This window comes from Musa acuminata, chromosome BXJ3-8 (genome assembly GCF_036884655.1).
Source record: "Musa acuminata AAA Group cultivar baxijiao chromosome BXJ3-8, Cavendish_Baxijiao_AAA, whole genome shotgun sequence".
Classification (NCBI taxonomy): Eukaryota; Viridiplantae; Streptophyta; class Magnoliopsida; order Zingiberales; family Musaceae; genus Musa; species Musa acuminata.
In genome coordinates this window covers 45,745,456-45,762,964 of record NC_088356.1, presented here as the reverse complement: position 1 = coordinate 45,762,964, position 17,509 = coordinate 45,745,456, and the positions used below count along the sequence as shown (strand labels likewise).

Here is a 17,509-nt window from a genome sequence, read left to right as displayed (position 1 = left end):
TGGCCAAAACTAAAAATCATGTGAATTTTTCAGTGGATACTATCGATCTAAACTTTATTGAGAAATTATTCTTTAAAAGATCAACTTGAGGGTTTGGAACCCGACACACCATCCATCGATTGTCACATCTTTGCTTATTCATCGGAATAATTCGACTAGTGAGGAGCAGCAAATCTTTTCGAGAGTCACAATTCACTTTAATGACCCAAAAAAGATGATACTGACTTAATTTCGATTTGACTGTTGCCACTCAAGCAAGAAACTAAAGGTTTAAGGAGTAAATTGGAAGTGGAAGTGATTACAGGAAGGAGACAGTGTTTACATCAATGATTTGCCAGAAACCAATGGGTTAATGGAGTAAATTGGATACAGTGTTTACATCAAATTATTGCCTTGGGATGATGATTTACCATCCCATCACAAACGTTGATTGAGCGCGACTTCCAACCGTCGAGAGTTGTTGCGATACCTACTTCCCTCGCCGAGTAAATGTCGATGACATAAATATGACGTCATTTATGACACGAGGTTCACGTTGACATGTAAATATAAAGAATGGAGATGTGATGGATCCATTAGAACGTTTTAGGGACCCAAACCCATTCTTAGTTTGCCTGCACGCACGTCCGTACCTGTCGTCGCGCTGGAGGCCGCCAGCTGTGGTGGGTTCCGCTCCTCGCGGCCATGCAGCTCCAATCCCAAGGGCGGTGGGAGAAATGGGTGACCGTGAAATTAGTACCCGCACCGCGACCCGATACTGGACCTACCAAGTCGCGGGTCTACGGGTGGGTCCCGTGACTGGGGCCTGCTACCGGTAGCCCGACAAGGAGCCGGAGTCAAAGGGACCACCTCGTGGAACAGGTCAAACCGTGGCGGACCGCCGATCCGACGACGGAGATCTCATCAAGCGGCACCTCGACATGAGACAAATCCCCGTGGAGGGCTTTTCGGTCAATTAACAAAGAAAACTGTCGGTACGCTAACCCGCGGTTAAGCTCACCGGGCCACCGGTAGAGGATAACTTGGATTTAGCGTGGGCGTCGTCGGTGGGCTAACCGGGGTTAACAAACAGCACGGGGAAGTCGAGAAAGGGAAGATTGGTATTTAAGCCGAGACCATCGGAGGAAAGACGCAGCTCCTCGAGGGAGAGGACTGAGGAGAAGACAGCGGGGTGGGGGCGGGAGTTGGTGATGGGAGAATCGAGCGCGTCGGTCTCGCTGGATGTGGAGCGGATCTCGTTTGGAGGAAAGGTTAGGGTTTCTCAATTTGTGGAGTCTTTTAGTGTGTTATCTCTTGCCTTTTTATCGTAGTTTTCTATCGTGTGTGATCTTGGATCTAGTGTTGTCGCCACCATTATTCGATCTGTTTTGTCCAAAGTTATATCTTGATATGAGCGATAGGTCTCATTATTTATAGGATTTTTTTGCTTCATTTTACTTGTATACGTGATCTTTGTTCTATTAATTGGATTCTCGAGGAGTTTGTGTCTTGTACATAATGAATGGTTGATCGAGAGGCTACGGAATGGTTCTTGTTATCTAGGCATCCGATTTGGAAATGTGAAGTGCTCCTTTAACTATATATTTTTATATATGTATTTGATTCTTTTTTCCCGACTTGGTGACTGATTGTTTTCCTAGGAATTTATTCTTTTACCTATGTTCTTTTAATGATAATCCTTTTTATCATTTTTTTGGGTATTTGTTCCATTGGATTCAAATATTTTTCATATTTCGTGTAGGCTGAATCGAAAGATAATTCTTCTTTGGAAAATATTTTGTTGAATCCCTTCTTCTTTAACTACATAGGCGAGGATCATTGGTGCATCCTTTTAGGTAAAATCTACCTTTTGTCGGAACTGTAGTGTATTAGTAATATCGACAAAGATGTCGATTTTGTGGAGTGGCTTCCAGGGCTTTTTTTTTTGTTGATTTCAATGAATTAAGCTCCTATTTGATGTTACTGATCCTTTTGTTTTTAGATTATGTTGCTTGTTTGTGGATAGAAGTTTCAACAGTTTATTAATTTGGCGTTTGAAAAGTGAAATATTGCAACTCATACATCTATTAGATTTCCCTTATGTTCTGTAAAGTAAAAGTGCACGCAGATAAAATAAACCTAGTTTGAACTCATAAAAATAGTTGCTATAGCCAAATTCTTTTCTTATAAAAAATTCTGCACGTTTAAACCACTCATTGTAGGGTATTAAACAAATCTTGTTGTCACTGGTATGTTGATAAACTACACCTAGTACGCTCTGGTGCTCAAAACTTCAAAAGTAACCTTGAGAATGTAACTTATGGTGGTTCTTCCAATGCATAATAAATCTCTTGTATACATCATCTAAAGGTTCTTCTTGATGTTGTGCCAAATTACATGCCTTGTCAGATTTTATGTCTAGAATAGACCTTTCTTTCATCTTCACCTGGTTAACTTTGCCATTCTAATTTGTTAAGTGATTAATTTTTTGTATATTATCTATATTGCCAGGAACATCATGTTTTAACAAGCCATGGTCCCATATCAGTTGCCGTGTATGGGGATCTCGAGAAGCCTGGACTTATTACTTACCCAGATGTTGCTTTAAATTGTAAGTTTGATGTCAAGGCAATGATTAAGAATTGTTTTCTCTTTCCTTACATATTCCCGTTATTTGTTACTCTGGTTACTTGGTTCATGAACTAAAATGTATAATTGAATAAGCCTGTAAGCATTGTTCTATGTTTTGATACTACTATTAGCGTTCACTGGGATAACTCTATTATCCTTTCCTTTCTGGTGGTTATTAGTGTCAAGTGCCCGTTCATGCAAGATCCTTTTCTCTCCATTGATTTGTTTATTTGGTCAACATTATTGCTTTTGTTTTTTTAACTGGCATGCTGATCACTACACAAAACTGCTTACACTGTATTTACACTAGTCACATGACTATCATGCCCTGGATGGTGTATGCAACCACGTTCTTGTCTGTAGCTGTATTTAGTTTATCATATTCATTTACATGAGTTCCAAAGTACAATACATATTAAAGTATGAAAATAATCTGTAGTTTCTTTATATTAAATTTCTGGAAAGCCAGAAACTTCTGCACCTAACATGTTGTGCCTTTTGATTGGTTTAGATATGTCCTGCTTTCAAGGATTATTCTTTTGTCCTGAAGCTGCTTCTTTGCTTCTTCACAATTTCTGCATCTACCATATCAGTCCTCCAGGACATGAGGTCCATTTTCTCTTTGTATCTCTGAAATCAAATTCTTTTAGACAGTTATTCATATTTATGTTAACATGATTTTGTTGGTCTGTTTCTTTAAGCGTCCTGCAGTTAGGTGCTGCTCCGATTTCTCCAAATGATCCAGTTCTCTCTGTTGATCAATTAGCAGATCAAGTGGCAGATGTTCTTGATTTCTTTGAGTAATATCATATGACTTTTTTAAATTATGTTTTCTGATTGTAGCATCCTCAAACATAGTGCTCTGTCAGGTTGCAATTGGTTATTAGTGTTTTTAGTGTCTTGAAACGTCACAGTTTACAGGTTGGGTCCCGTAATGTGCTTGGGGGTCACAGCAGGTGCTTACGTACTCACTCTGTTTGCTGTAAGTTCCTCTCCAATTATACACGTTTCAATTTCTGGTTTCTGAATCTTCACTAAGTTTATGCATCTTGTTTATCTTGGTTATAGACAAAATATAGGGAACGCGTTCTAGGTTTGATACTTGTATCACCCCTATGTAAAGCTCCCTCATGGACAGAATGGTTGTATAGTAAGGTATCATTTTTGTATTCTTACAAAGTTATGTTTGCAAACTTAATAATTTATGTTTCTTCTAAGAAGTGCTTCTAAATTCTCAGGTGATGTTAAATTTTCTCTATTTTTATGGAATTTGTGGCTTGATTAAGGAATCCTTACTTCATCGATATTTCAGTAAGGTACGCCAGCCCTCTCTCATGCTTTGAATGTGTATGCTGTATATATTTGATATTTCAGTTTTTTCTTTTTTTCTCTTGTTGGCAGGGAGTACGAGGAAGTTCACAGGTTCCTGAATCAGATATTGTGCAAGCATGTAGAAGTGTTAGTGTTCTGAACCTCTTTGTTTCTCTGTGTTGCACTTGGGAAGATTGTTTAAGCTATTCTGCTATACTTATGTTTTTCTCCATTATTGTGCTTTTTTTACCTTCTGTAGTTGTTGGATCAAAGGCATGGTGTAAACGTGTGGCGATTTCTTCAGTCAATAAATGAGTAAGTTTGTATTACTTTATGAGGTGTTATTCTACTAAAGCAAGCTAGTGGATATTTCTAAACGTTGTAATGCCCAAACAGGAGATATGACTTGGCAGAGGCATCGAAGAAACTTCAGTGTAGGACACTAATTTTTGTTGGTGAGAATTCTCCCTTCCGTTTGGAGGCCATTAACATGGTGACAAAACTGGACAGAAGATTCAGTGCCCTGGTCGAGGTACTTTATGACGTGTGAAATATTTGCCTGTGGTACTATATTTTCTTCGGTACTCTAAGTTACCATCTGATTTATGTTTGTCTTTCTGTCATCAATTAGTGTGGTTGGTTTGTTTCTTGAAATCACATTGCAGGTTCAGGCGTGTGGATCAGTTGTGACTGAAGAGCAGCCTTACGCAATGCTGATACCGATCGAATACTTCCTCATGGGCTATGGTTTGTACCGACCAAGCCAGGTAAGCTGCAGCCCACGGAGTCCACTCAGTCCATCGAGCATCTCGCCGGAGCTACTCTCTCCGGAGAGTATGGGAGTGAAGCTGAAGCCGATCAAGACTCGGATCTCACTCCACGTTTGAAAATCAAGAAGGTGGCGGTACCTAGCTGGCAGATCGGCGACAGCTTGTGCAAATTTGAATGATCGGTCTTCAAGAACTGTAAATTTAAGATGTATTTATAAACATAGATACAAATTTTTGGTCGTTTGGACTGTAGATACGAGAAGTGATAAACAAAAGCATGTGTCGAGGACAAGCTACCGAGGAGGTGGGGGATCGCGGATCGGTGGGGTTCCATCTGATTCACTTTGTAGATGTGCGATGTGTATATCTTTTATTTCTTGTGAGGACAAGAAGACAATAAAAGGGGGTGACTGATTGTCCTCGATCTAATAGATCATTTTGTATCTGTTGTAGCTCTTTTATTCTGCTACTTAATATTTGGGATGATATTACTTCGGAGGTCCTTGTTGTTGAGGTACCCACCTGTCAATATGACACAATAATATATGCTATTTATTATCCTGAAACAGGGTTGGATTGATGTTGTCTCTAAGCTGGCTTGCTTGCTTGCTTATCTTTCATCGTTTGTGTAATAATATATGCTATTTATTATCCTGAAACAGGGTTGGATTGATGTTGTCTCTAAGCTGCCTTGCTTGCTTGCTTATCTTTCATCATTTGTGTAATAAACCAACACATCCCAAATCTTGTATCAATTTACAGAATAGCCAATCGTGATAGGGTTGCTTGTGTAGGTTACATCTGCACAAATAAATTGGCCCTCAGGTCCTGCCTGCGAGCCTCCTCGAGCCTCCTTCGGGTTTTCAAAAGCTAATCGTAGGACTGTGAGCAGCAGCACACCTCAACGTTTCTGCTGCCAATAAGTAACCAAGAGTATAAAATCTCTAAAATAATCATTTTAATGATTTATTTTTAAATAATTTTATCTCTGCATTATACATAATATATATTTATAAAATTTAAATAATCACAAAGACTTCAAAATGAGACGGTCAATCCTACTATAAATCTTTTATATATTTTATAAAATATGAATAAAATCGAAAGATATTCTCTTAATATATATAAACATTATATCGGATACTATTTATATATATTTATTCATCATTTAATTTTTTGATATTCTTATCGAAACCTTTACAGAAACTGTCACCTTTGTTGAATCTTCGATCTTTTACTTTAGGTGCAATACATCTCTCGTGATTTCTAACTGCTCTCCATCATTGTTGTTGAGTAGTCAAACTTTGATTCACTAATGCTACTTCAATATGTGAATAACTTTGATTTTAATATAGGATTGATTAAATTATATTGATTTTTACTTGTTTCTATGAATATCTCATAAAATGATCTTCTCTTTGTTGTCAATCTCTCAACATATCGAATATCTCAGGGATAATTCTTTTCTGTATGAGATCAAGTACAAGAAGGCATTCTAAAGCAGTCTTCTGACAAGAGTCGAAAAGGGTTTGCCGTCTCTACCCGTCTTCGAGGCTCAAAAGTAGTGGCATGTTTAGTGAGGAACAGGTAGAGGGTTTGGTAAATTAGCCTCATGCGAAGACAGTGGTGTCGTCTGAAACTTGCAGTCAAGTGAAACCAACTGGTCGTCGACGTTGCCGCGATCGGCCGTCACCGACTCGTTGACGAGCCGAAACAAGACTTTCTCAAGCTCCTCCGCGTCGCTCCATTCATGGATCGATGCTCTGAGGGCGCCCTCAGGAGGATTGTCGACGATGAGCTCCCACAGGGGATACTTCTTCCTCGGCATCACGTAGTCCTCTTTATTCAGCCTAAGCGACGGACAGTAGTCGCCCTTTCCATCGCCCAGGTAAATGAATCGCTTCCTCCCCTTCACCAATGCCGATGCTTGCATTCTCTCTATGATTGTACTCTACATGCATGCGTGTATGTATGTATGTATTAGCGGTGTTCATCAGGACAACGTGGTGAGTCAGATTAACAGCAAGCGAACAAAGGAACTCACCTTACACATATTGGGAGGGCAGAGGTTGCAGCCATGGGGAGAAGTCTCGAAGTCGTGATGAGGGAAAATTCGAAGCCTCCCCACCTCATCGACATACCCTGGGTTCGTATTGATCTCCGAGAAATAGCTCATGAGCCCGTGGTGCCCGAGAATGGTGTTGATGAAAAATCTATTGGCGTCACTTACGATCCGCAACTCGCACCTGACGATCGATCGCATGCCATTAATGAAGAGGTCGATCGGAAAAGAAACCAGAGTGACGATCAACGACAGCTATGGAAAAGGCTGAGCACGTGTACATGTACCCAAGGACGTCAGCAGATTTGATGGCAGCAATGGTGTTAGCCGGCAGCGGAGCCCTCCTCAGGATTTCTACGATCTCTTCGATTGTTCTTCCCTGCGAATGGAACTCCCCCATCATCCTATCCTGCACACAAACAAAGCGCAACCCAGTGATCAGTCCAAGAGAAGAAAAACTCGTGCAAGTAATAAAGAACATGACTGATGGCACTCAAACTGCATCCAAAACCGCAAAAAATACATACCATAGCGGAATTCCATGGCATGGTTTTGAGCAGTTCATCGAAGAGTTGCGTGCCGCCGAGATGGTCGATGACCCAGTTATCGCTGTCGCAGTCGATGATGGTCTTGTCGAAGTCGAACACCACAACGACGTTGGCCATGGCAGTGGCAATGGCAATGCACAGAAATGCGAGGTGCGAGGCAGTATTTATAGGAAACAAGATATGCCAATGGAATGTTGTAGTTAATGGCCTCCACAGCACCTTATACAATATTCCGACTCAAATACTCCGAGAAGCCACCGATCGAAACGTCTGGTTCCAATGTCGGTGGCTGCTTGGCAAATTGAAGGCATAGGATGACAACATCGATCAAGCATATGGAATCTTTCTCGAGATGTTCTCCCTCAACTAAGCGGATGATATATTCCTGGCGTGGGGAATGTCCTTTGTCTTACGCAAGATAATGCTGTACTTCAATTCTTCTTCCTTTTCTTTTCTCAAAAAGGATATACTTGTATATATTAGCTCAAACAGAGTAGAGAGCATAAGCCATCTGAGCATACTTAATGTGTGTATGTATGTTGTGAAGGAAAATACTTATCCTTTTAGGGCTCATACGTTCTACATGACAAACGAGTCATGCAGGGCACATGATGGAAGGTTCTTATCTTGATAAGATGATATATTGGTTACTTGCATTAATAATAAATGGAAGAAATTAGGACACCAACTTACATGGAAAGCTTAGATCCCATGCAGCTATATTTGGTGTTGCGTCATCAGTAGGCTAATTATATAATACCTTGTATGTTTTGGATGCTATTAATACTATAATTTTTGTACTTAAAAAATTATATTAAAATTTTTATAATTTGAAAGTGAAATAAATAACCTTTTGACGAAAAATATTATATATGATACTACGGATCGGTTCGAAAGTGATTGACAAAAAGATAATTTCAATATTCCTTTCGTTTTGAAATTATCTTTTTACCAGTAAAATTATTGAAAACATAAGAATGTTAAAATTATCTTTTTTACTCACTGCTTTTATAACGATCCATCCACTTGATGTCACGTGTCATGTCTTAGAACATGTGATGTTTTAGCACAAATAATTTTATTTATCCTATTATCTTAGAACACTTAATGTCACGGTAGGATAAATAGAGTTATTTATTTTATTTTTAAAATTATAGAGATCTCAGTATAAATTTTTTAAGTAAAAAAATTATGATATTAATAAAATCTAAATATAAGGATGATATATAATTATTCCATCTAAAACTTAAGATATTATATAGTATTGTTTTAGAGGCTATATAATATTATATAATATTTTGGTTCTAGTATTTGTAATTTTTCAACCTATTACTTTGACAGTGTAATAATGAAGTCAGGAGGCTTACTTACTCCAAAGCACAACTGCATCTCACGTACGCTCACTCGTGCGCTTCCAAGATATTTTCTCCCTGCTGACGGTGGACCTCGCGCACGGCCACCTGCAACTTGGGATCACAATCTTGGTTAGATTCGTCGAGGCCGGCGTCCTCACCTCTCCGTAATCCACTGCCGCTTCCTTTGTGTTTCTCCGCCCTCCACCTCGCCTAGTCTTGGATCTCTCCAACCAAAGCAAAGGGGAAGAAGGAAGGATGGGCGCAGTAGTGAAGAAGGGATGGGAGCGGTACATGCTTCAACTCCAACTGCACCCTCTGAGAACCAAAGTTCGGACTTTTTATCTTTTACTCTCCGCTTCAAAGCACGTTGTGTTCTTTCTTCTATTGATCGTGCTTGGGCTGTAGGCGATCACGACCGGCGTTTTGGCAGGGATCAGTGATTCGGTGGCGCAGAAGCTTTCGGGCATCCCCAGGCTGCAGCTGAGGCGGCTCCTCCTCAAAGTGGTACTGTTGACTGACTCTGCTTGATGGTTTTGGTTGGATTTGTCCACCTTTTGTGTTCGGTTGCATGGCTGATCTGATCTCTGAGAAATATGCGTGCGTTTTGCTGATTTAAGTTTCAGAAATTTGTTCCACGAGAAATAGTTTAGATTCGTCCTCGACGCGGCAAAATTAGGGTCCGGCTCCTTCGATTCGTCACTACAAAGACCATCAAGCGCCATGGTTTCTGGTTCTTCTTGACTTTAGATTTTGGTGATTTCCTTTATGTCGGAGAAGCAAACTTTAGTTGACAACCATGCGATCGGTACAACCCAATTGAAGCACACAGTACTAACATAATCTACCTGTAGATTTTACTCAAAGCTGTTTGAAATGTTCGCATGGCTCCGAGCTAGCTTGTTCACTTTGTAGCTGCAGTATACTCGATGTCGTCGTCACCAACTTTTGTGTCAAATGGAAATTTTCTCTTTTATATTTTCTTCATGGCTCATTTTTTGTTTTCCATGCTGAAATCCGTCACTTGTTCACATAATTCCACCATGACACTTTCCCTTATCATGTACTTCAGCTCTTTGGCTTTGCCTATGGTGGACCTTTTGGGCACTTCTTGCACAAGCTGTTGGAGATCATTTTCAAGGGAAAGAAAGATTCCAAAACGGTAGCTAAGAAGGTATTCTTATGCATCTAGTTTCATGTCTATCAGCTTCCTCCTTTTCTTGAAGGTAGCAATCGACTTATATCCGGAAGATGTTGCAGCTTATGTGAACTGTCGTTGTGTTTTACATAAGTTTTGATGGTCAGAGATTTTAGTCTATATTGTGCAAAGTATAAAATTATATAACTTATGATAATATTCATGTATTATTAGATGTTGTCTCCATGCTGTATCATATCCTACATTTATAAATTGTGTTATATAGAACATTTGTTTCATGTTTTGTTTGAGTTCTTTGTCCATATGCTTGTTTTGTAATCTTTTGAGAATGGAAAGCATGTATTCTTAATTCTTAAATCATTAGGTCATCCTATACTTAGAAATGGCTTTGTTCTTATGAAATTATCAATTTCGTGATATTTTGTTCGGGTGCTACTATTGGAACATATGACATCTTCATAACTTAAATATGGCTCTGTTCTTACGAAATTATCAATTTCATGATTTTTCTTTCAGGTGCTATTGGAACAGATGACATCTTCTCCTTGGAACAATTTTCTTTTCTTGATATATTATGGCTTGATTGTTGAGAGTAAGTTTCCTTAAACCAGTAACATTAAATGAAGATAAACTCTGCGACAATGGCTATCTTATATGCTGACATGACTTAATTTACTTGCTTTTGTTAGCGAATGAAACTCTTCTCTGTAAGTTCGTTTGTGGATCGCTGATTTTTTATGTTTAATCTTCATTTGTGATTCTGTTGTTTAATTGAACCTTTGTATATCTTCAGCATCTAGCATGAAGGATTGAATTCACATATGGTCTATCCTTTTGTTCTCTACTATAATAAATATAATTTTTAGAGTTTGAAACTACCCAAATCACAATTTTTATATCTCTAGATTTGATTGAAAAGTTTATATAAGAGACTGAGAGTGGATATGATCCAAGCTACTGTTTGGTGATTGAAGATATGGTCTAATTGTGATCTGAATGAAGGTTTCTTACTATATGAATGGTTCAAATTTAACAGCTCTGTTTTCATGCCAACCATGGACATGAACTGCTTCTTTTATCAATGCAAATAAGAGTTCCTCTTTTTAATCTCAACCACCCATCTTATTAATGGTGAATTTGGTGAATAAAGTGGCTACACTTTGGCTTTCCGACTTGATTTATGGCGAAAAACTGAAATAATGTCATCTGGGTCTGTCGCAACTAAGTACGATAAACATCATAAGTATTCTTCACAGAAGATCTTCGTCTCCCTCCACTCATAGTTGCCTATGATGAGTGCCCATGAAAGTTTTTGATAGCGACACGGATTGTTAATTCTCGCCTAGTTGGTGGAGTCTGAGAGTTAAAAGTAACTAGGACAGATTAGCGCTTCTTGTTCCCAAGTGTCTTGCCCATGTACGTCATACCATATGCATCATCGGAACTGATTTGAACTTTCATTGCCCGTAGGAAGGCCTTGGCCACAGGTCAAGGACAAAGTTAAAAAGGATTACCCCTCAGTGCAGTTGACTTCATGGATGGTGCGTAAGATGATGTCTTCTCTGGTCTGAGTTGTGGGTTTTCTAGCGTTTGCTCAACTCAAAACTATATATTGACTGATCGTTATGTTTTGCAGTTCTGGCCAGCAGTAGGGTGGGTAAATCATCGGTATATGCCGCTACAGTTCCGTGTTATATTCCATAGCTTTGTGGCATGTTGCTGGTATCATTTTAGTCCCGTTTGACATTCTCATTTACATTTTATCCTCATCATTTTTTTTTTCCTGATACTACAATGTTTATATGTGGTCGTTGCAATCCACAGGGGAATATTTTTGAACCTTAGAGCGAGGACTAAGGCGTTGCCTAAATGATGGAAGGAAATATAGGCGCAAGGAGGGGATTCATTCGAAAAAGCAAAAAAGGTCAATTATGTTTGATCAAGACTTGAATTATATGATTCATAGCTCGGCGAAGGCTCTATTCTCGAAACGACAAAATATATCTTTGCCTCTTTGAAGTTTTAGCATTCCATATTCATACCTCTCGAAAGAAATATATCTTTTGAGTTGCACATTTGAAACTTCAAAAGTACCATATACATAGATAGCCATGAAGCATATATTCTGTATATCTTCTCTTGCCACAGGGGTGAATGTAATATTTGAATTGATTAGGCATTATCTGTGATTTTAAATTGAAGAGATGACTGACTGGCCTCTTCTCTCTCTTTTTTGTCTTTTCAGAAGGCCAAGTTATCCTGCTTGGTTACAGCAACGTTTCCGGTTAGCACTTGTTTGTTGGCTGTGGTTCCTCCTTACAGAGGGAAAATGCCGAATGATTAGATAGATCTGCATAGAACTTGGCGGTAAATGCTGTCGGAGAGGGAGCCAATCCCCAGTTGCTCGTAAGGAGTTGGAGTTAGGCTTTCGCTTCCGGTGAACTCTTGGCGAGGAACACCAATATTTGCAGCCAACGTTGGCTGTTCACATGCTGATTACGAGTATAGCAAGTCGCTGGGTGACTCAGTTCGGCATATAGCAAGTCCACTAGCCTTTATGTATGGGATCCCATCCGATTCTACAAGAGAAGTGCTACACCTAAGAAAAGGCCAACTCGTTTTAGAACAGCTTCCCGGCAAACTCCTTGATATCTTCATCTTTACAAGCAGCAGCATAGGGCACAAAGTCTCCGAACTCCGAGAGGCTCCTTCCGAGTTGCAAAGCCAGCTTCAACTTGAATAACTCCCCATTCTCCCTCTTCTCCAAATCTTCCTCCCCCAAATTGGATTCGATTTCCTCTTGCAGCCACCTGTAGAAGCCGGCATTGTTCCGGAACAGCTCGAACACCATCCCTACCTGCCCCGCATGCTCCAAGGTGTTCGCCACGGTCGCCAACGACCCTCCGGCCACCGCAAGCAATGCTGGCAGTGGCCCCAGCGCCGAAACACCTAATAAACCAGATCCGATGGTAGCTAGGCCAGCGAATATAGGTCCCGCTGCAGCTAACGTCTTGTTGATGTTCAAGACCACCTTCCCCAGTCTCACATATTGTTCCTCATCTTTCAGCTTTAGAACTTTGAGAAGACCCCTCATCTCTTCTTCCACTTCTTTGCTCCAACCATTCCTTTCTACGCCATTAATCGTACGCCTCTGATGTGTTCCTGGTCGCCTTTGTCGTAGTTTAGGCCACCAACAAGCAGGATCAACCTTCTTCGGGAACTTCTCGAGCATTCCAGGGAGCAAAGGCAGGGGATAAGCCTTCTCGAGAGCGAGCACCTTGTTCATGGCGTCCATGACATCCAACTCGGTTGGAGCTCGCAGTGCGAGAGTGTCTTGGATCGATCGCTCCAGTTGCTTCCACATCCACGTTGCTTTTCTTTGTTCTTCAGCTAGCTGGGAAGGCTGAACCTTGTTGACGACCAGCATCATTCCGGTCGCGGTGCTGAATAAGAGCACGGACGCTACCTTGAGCGGTAGTAGCTGCGGTGTTGCTTCTCCTACCGGTATCGATGAGATTCCTGCCAAGAGCGATCCGATGAGAGTGATAGAGTTGATGGAGTTCGTAAGGAGGTGATTCCAATTGTCTCTCTGTGCTCCGATGATGGCATGCATGTTGGCTCTATCAGCAACCGCCTCGGCTATGGCAAGAAGCTCGCTGACCACAAAATCCTTGTCCTCGTTACCTGGCACGGTTTGTGTCGGTGCCTCCGTGGCGGCAGTGTGCTCTCGTCTCAGGATGAAGCCCTCAACCGTGATCTTCTTTGACAGCTTTTGATGGTAGACGCTTTTCGCTCTGAAATTGGAGGAGGGATACAGGCTCGCGTGAAATCTTCGATGAGATGATGATGATGAAAATGGCTGCAAGATCTGGATTTGGAGAGCTGCCATGTCTGAACCTCTCTGTGTTTGTGTTTTGAAATGTCTTCGAGGATCGAGGAAGAAGCAGATGCAGACTTGAAAGAAATGGAAATAAGAACTTGTTGGCCCGGGTTGCGATGAAACGGGATGGCTGCATTTCACACATATAAGCGATCGGGGATCATTGTCGGCTGACTGCAGGTTAGACCTCAAAACATCGAATTCGGAGAAGCCTGAACGAAGATGAATTAGTCAAAGTCGTTGGGTTTCACAGTTTGACTTCGTAAACGGTTGACTTCTTCTCCACATTCTGTTCATCGAATAACTAACTTAGAATCCAACACGGGGAGACGTTGAAGCGTAAAAGAGAATCTCAAGTGTGAACTCCTACTATTTCCACTGTTACACCCTAACATTTTTCCACCTCTTCATACTGTTGACTTCTCATTCGCGGGGTCCGAGTCCAACCGTCTTTTTCTCCTTCCTTCCTCGGAGGGCCTATTTGGTGGTATCCCACTTGGTTGCATGTATCATACATAGTATATAGTAAGCTTTTCTCCAAATCGTTAGTGATCGAGTCTGACTTCGCATGAAACACTGTTAGAATATAGAGCAAATCGGACTCTTCCCTTTGAATCGAGTGAACCAACTGTTATTAACTTAAAATATTGAAGAAGTCTTTAAACACAAACAGTGAATCGTACAGTATAATTTCTGAAACTTATATTCGGCGAGGAATCTTATTCACGAATTATAGGGTCGCTGTTCCATCTCTTCGTCGAAACCAAATGCTTCAGCTTCGTTCACCTCGAGATGGCTCCTCACAGGTTGCAGGCTGCCTTCATCCTCCAAGTATTAAGCTTACTGACTCGGTAAAGATGCGTGAGTTTGGTGACGCTTCTGACACGGCCTCTGTATAGATATGCCGGTTGCTTCAGTCGGCTGCATGTCTTACGTACCGCAGATGTTGCTCAGCCTTTCGAGGAGGATCAACGGTGACACAATGCTTGTCAAGCGTTTGCATTTCCTCTTTTGTTTACCTTGCAGATTACTCGTTCCTACGTTCTGGTCAACAACGAGACGAGAAGCGGATGGTGACGAGAAGACGGGGCCTCAAAATGTTATTCGGATGAACTTCTCCTATGCTGCTGTCGTGTTGTTGGAAATGAGGGGGAAACATTATGATCTGCAACCCTCTTGATCAACCACAGGACCTAAATCCATGACTTGGTGTTTTGGGCTTGTACTAACTACAAGGCAGGAAAACCCACTTCTCCGATCAAATCACAGAGAGAGAAACCTACTTGATGTAACTATAGCCTTCGGTCACATGCCGTGGTTGAAGGGGAAGGGCATACTTCTTCTTTAGCGCTGATCACACAAAGAAAAAACAAAGACCTACTATAAATAGTCTTGAAAAAGGATGGATGCCTGATGAACTCTGTACTCCGTTGTTCTCTTGCTTGTTGTCGAGTAAGCGAGGAGAAGTCTATCGCTTGTAGTCCTCCTATGAGGATGGTCACCCTCTTCCTTTTTTGGGCTGAAGAAGAGAAGTCTTCCTACGAGCATTGGGTAACAGTGGGGAAGAGCCATCAGATTGAGCCTGCTTGGAAGGGGGAGGGAGAACAACCTTCGAAGGTGCTGCTGGCCGAGCAGGGGCCGAAGGCATTGGCTGAAGGTGTCGGTGTACCAGAAGAGGGAAAACTAGCAGAAGGAACCTCCGGAGGAGGACCCTTGAGAACCGAAGTGGGATCAGGAGGTTGGCTAGGATTAACGGGAGGCGAAGATCGAGAATTAGTGGACAGGGCAGTCAATCGAGGTGAGGTAATGAAGGAGGAAGGCGATGGGTTCCCCCCATAGCCTCGGAAATGGCCCAGAGCTTCTCTCTCTTCCTCCTCGACTCTATATAAACACATTGGAACTCGTTTTCTTAGATTCTGCGATTGGATGCGCCAAAATCTGCGTAAAACTTGCCGACGCTTCGTGTTTCACCACGTCAGAATCACATCGGTGCTCGTCTGCGCAGAAGCGTACCCACCAACTTAATTAATCACGTAAAAGATAACCAACATATATCTTACGATTTCATTTCTTCTATTGTTGGAAATCCGAATCTTACATTCGTCAACTCGTGAGCTGGCCAACAACTGCACCTAACCACAATCAGTAGCAACAACAACGACACAGACCAGATATTAATACCCGGAAACAAATGCGTCGAGGATCTTACCGTGAAAATGTTCGGGGAAGGAGGGACACGTCACGGTGAAGCGGGAGATATCGGAGATGTCGTGATAGTCTGAAGCCGTACGTACTGCATTCAACAGCCATGCTTTACTCCCTTCGATCACTACCTGTCCCCCCAACGACGTGCACGCATGTCGCACACCCTAGCCGATCCTTCACGTGGTCTTCTTCCATGGCCCGTACGTCTTGCGATGCCGTCGGTCACCGGTCTATCCCACAACTGTTCCCTCCTCTCATTAATGTCTTCCTCGCCCCGAGCCAAAGCAAACCAGCAGTGCACGTCGAGGTTACGTCGTCTCCCGGGTCTTCACTTTGGCTGGGGGCAATCCATCCGGTCTTCTCATTCATCTCACCAAAGCGGACATCGGAGAAAAGGACATAATGTGTGACTCCCAGTATTTAATCCTTGTCTGAAACACACAATAGGCTAGGATTTGTCACCATGATTGTTGTCGTGGCTGTTACGTAGCTTTTACGAGTATCTCCGGAGAAGCAAGAAAACAGTGAATGCTTGGACCACAATAATTGGACACAACGAATCTGGGCACTCACACGCGTGCTGCTTCTGCTACGCCTCACTGGAGTTCGATCGGATTAGATTTGGATGGGATCCACAGGTACCATCTCCTCACTCTGACATGCTGCTGCTCTCTTTTCCCTGCGTTGATGTTCCATGAGCTTGCACCGTGCTGGTGGAGCAAGAGACAGTACGCCATAGCTGTGCACTCGCTAGTGGAGCTCCCTCTCGTGGGCCCTCCGTCCTCCCTCCTCCCTCCTCCCTCCTCCCAAACAGCATTTATGGCGTTTTCGGACCACAAGCATCACGGCGGGGCTCGCGTGACGACGACCCGCCGAGACAAGGACCGTTTCCCAGCCAAGCCTTACGGTAAACCACTCCATGGCCGTGGTGATTTCGATCGGACGGTCCTTAATCAAGACCGATGATAAAGCGAGGCTCATGTGACATGACATGACTCCACCAACTCCTTTTTCATCTTAGGCTATAAAAGTAATAACACGCTTCCACCGACTTATCTTAACAGTTATTCCCGCGGCCCCAGGCCCAATCTCGACCGTACGAACCACCATCAATTCTGAACGATAACAACGCTACACAATCCCCAACGAAAGTCCACCCGCATTATTTACCTTTCTGATGATTGGATCGAAACTGTGAAGCCCACAAAGAACACTTACCGTCAACCCGGGTCTTTTACCTTTCTACTGATTGGATAAAAACTGTGAAGCCCACATAGTTACGCTCCGAAGGTGAGGATTTTGAATTCACTAACTGCCTTTGTCGTGTGGAGGAGATAGAACGTGTCTGCTGTCGGGACAAGCGCAGGTCTGATAGATCGATCCCTCTCCCTCCTCCACGTGTCCACCACCACCTACTACACGCCTCCCGAAAAACCGCTTGCTTAACTCTGCCTCCGTCATCCCGACGCCGCTGCAGCGGAACCGAAACCATCCCACCCGTCATCGCCTCAACACCCCCGAAACGCCGTCAGTTATAGATATTTTATAATCGCGGTTAGCTAATAACCCAACCCCGGTCAGCCCCTTCCCCTTTATATGCCATGTAGCGCAG

General features: G+C 42.2%; 4 protein-coding genes across 5 annotated transcripts; 2 read left to right on the top strand and 2 right to left on the bottom strand.

The window, feature by feature from the left end:
- The first annotated feature begins 1,092 nt into the window (after window positions 1-1,092).
- On the top strand, window positions 1,093-5,189 carry LOC135644374 (protein NDL1-like). The gene is made up of 11 exons (XM_065161891.1): window positions 1,093-1,250; window positions 2,491-2,590; window positions 3,122-3,219; window positions 3,322-3,410; window positions 3,532-3,592; window positions 3,679-3,765; window positions 3,849-3,926; window positions 4,012-4,068; window positions 4,181-4,236; window positions 4,318-4,453; window positions 4,587-5,189. Exons 1-11 carry the CDS (start codon window positions 1,191-1,193, stop codon window positions 4,806-4,808), a joined length of 1,044 nt encoding a protein of 347 aa, XP_065017963.1. The 5' UTR covers window positions 1,093-1,190; the 3' UTR covers window positions 4,809-5,189.
- A 940-nt stretch (window positions 5,190-6,129) lies between these two features.
- Window positions 6,130-7,453, bottom strand: LOC135644404 (inorganic pyrophosphatase 2-like). 2 transcript variants are annotated; one of them, XM_065161944.1, is made up of 4 exons: window positions 7,281-7,453; window positions 7,035-7,162; window positions 6,736-6,937; window positions 6,130-6,642 (listed from the first exon to the last, which is right to left on the bottom strand). In XM_065161944.1, the coding sequence occupies exons 1-4, from the start codon at window positions 7,416-7,418 to the stop codon at window positions 6,265-6,267; spliced, it is 846 nt and encodes a 281-aa protein (XP_065018016.1). In that variant the 5' UTR covers window positions 7,419-7,453; the 3' UTR covers window positions 6,130-6,264. The 2 variants fall into 2 exon arrangements, with proteins under 2 accessions (XP_065018016.1, XP_065018017.1); XM_065161945.1 differs by having other exon boundaries at window positions 7,041-7,162; window positions 7,281-7,450.
- A 1,276-nt stretch (window positions 7,454-8,729) lies between these two features.
- Window positions 8,730-12,013, top strand: LOC135644370 (peroxisomal membrane protein PMP22-like). The gene is made up of 7 exons (XM_065161878.1): window positions 8,730-8,983; window positions 9,062-9,160; window positions 9,726-9,827; window positions 10,329-10,404; window positions 11,283-11,353; window positions 11,449-11,534; window positions 11,637-12,013. Exons 1-7 carry the CDS (start codon window positions 8,912-8,914, stop codon window positions 11,683-11,685), a joined length of 555 nt encoding a protein of 184 aa, XP_065017950.1. The 5' UTR covers window positions 8,730-8,911; the 3' UTR covers window positions 11,686-12,013.
- A 419-nt stretch (window positions 12,014-12,432) lies between these two features.
- On the bottom strand, window positions 12,433-13,701 carry LOC103996507 (probable F-box protein At4g22030). The gene has a single exon (XM_065161712.1). It carries the CDS (start codon window positions 13,699-13,701, stop codon window positions 12,433-12,435), a length of 1,269 nt encoding a protein of 422 aa, XP_065017784.1.
- Window positions 13,702-17,509: the final 3,808 nt, after the last annotated feature.

Excerpts from the sequence above, each read along its gene's own strand:
- LOC135644374 (XM_065161891.1), top strand. The coding sequence starts at position 1,191 with ATGGGAGAATCGAGCGCGTCGGTCTCGCTGGATGTGGAGCGGATCTCG. Across the intron at positions 3,220-3,321 it reads TCAGTCCTCCAGGACATGAG|TTAGGTGCTGCTCCGATTTC; the intron begins GTCCATTTTCTC and ends AGCGTCCTGCAG. Across the intron at positions 3,927-4,011 it reads TTCATCGATATTTCAGTAAG|GGAGTACGAGGAAGTTCACA; the intron begins GTACGCCAGCCC and ends TCTTGTTGGCAG.
- LOC135644404 (XM_065161944.1), bottom strand. The coding sequence starts at position 7,418 with ATGGCCAACGTCGTTGTGGTGTTCGACTTCGACAAGACCATCATCGAC. Across the intron at positions 6,938-7,034 it reads GCTGACGTCCTTGGGTACAT|GTGCGAGTTGCGGATCGTAA; the intron begins GTACACGTGCTC and ends ATCGATCGTCAG. Across the intron at positions 6,643-6,735 it reads GCCCTCCCAATATGTGTAAG|AGTACAATCATAGAGAGAAT; the intron begins GTGAGTTCCTTT and ends GCATGCATGTAG.
- LOC135644370 (XM_065161878.1), top strand. The coding sequence starts at position 8,912 with ATGGGCGCAGTAGTGAAGAAGGGATGGGAGCGGTACATGCTTCAACTC. Across the intron at positions 8,984-9,061 it reads TGCACCCTCTGAGAACCAAA|GCGATCACGACCGGCGTTTT; the intron begins GTTCGGACTTTT and ends CTTGGGCTGTAG. Across the intron at positions 11,535-11,636 it reads AGCTTTGTGGCATGTTGCTG|GGGAATATTTTTGAACCTTA; the intron begins GTATCATTTTAG and ends TGCAATCCACAG.
- LOC103996507 (XM_065161712.1), bottom strand. The coding sequence starts at position 13,701 with ATGGCAGCTCTCCAAATCCAGATCTTGCAGCCATTTTCATCATCATCA.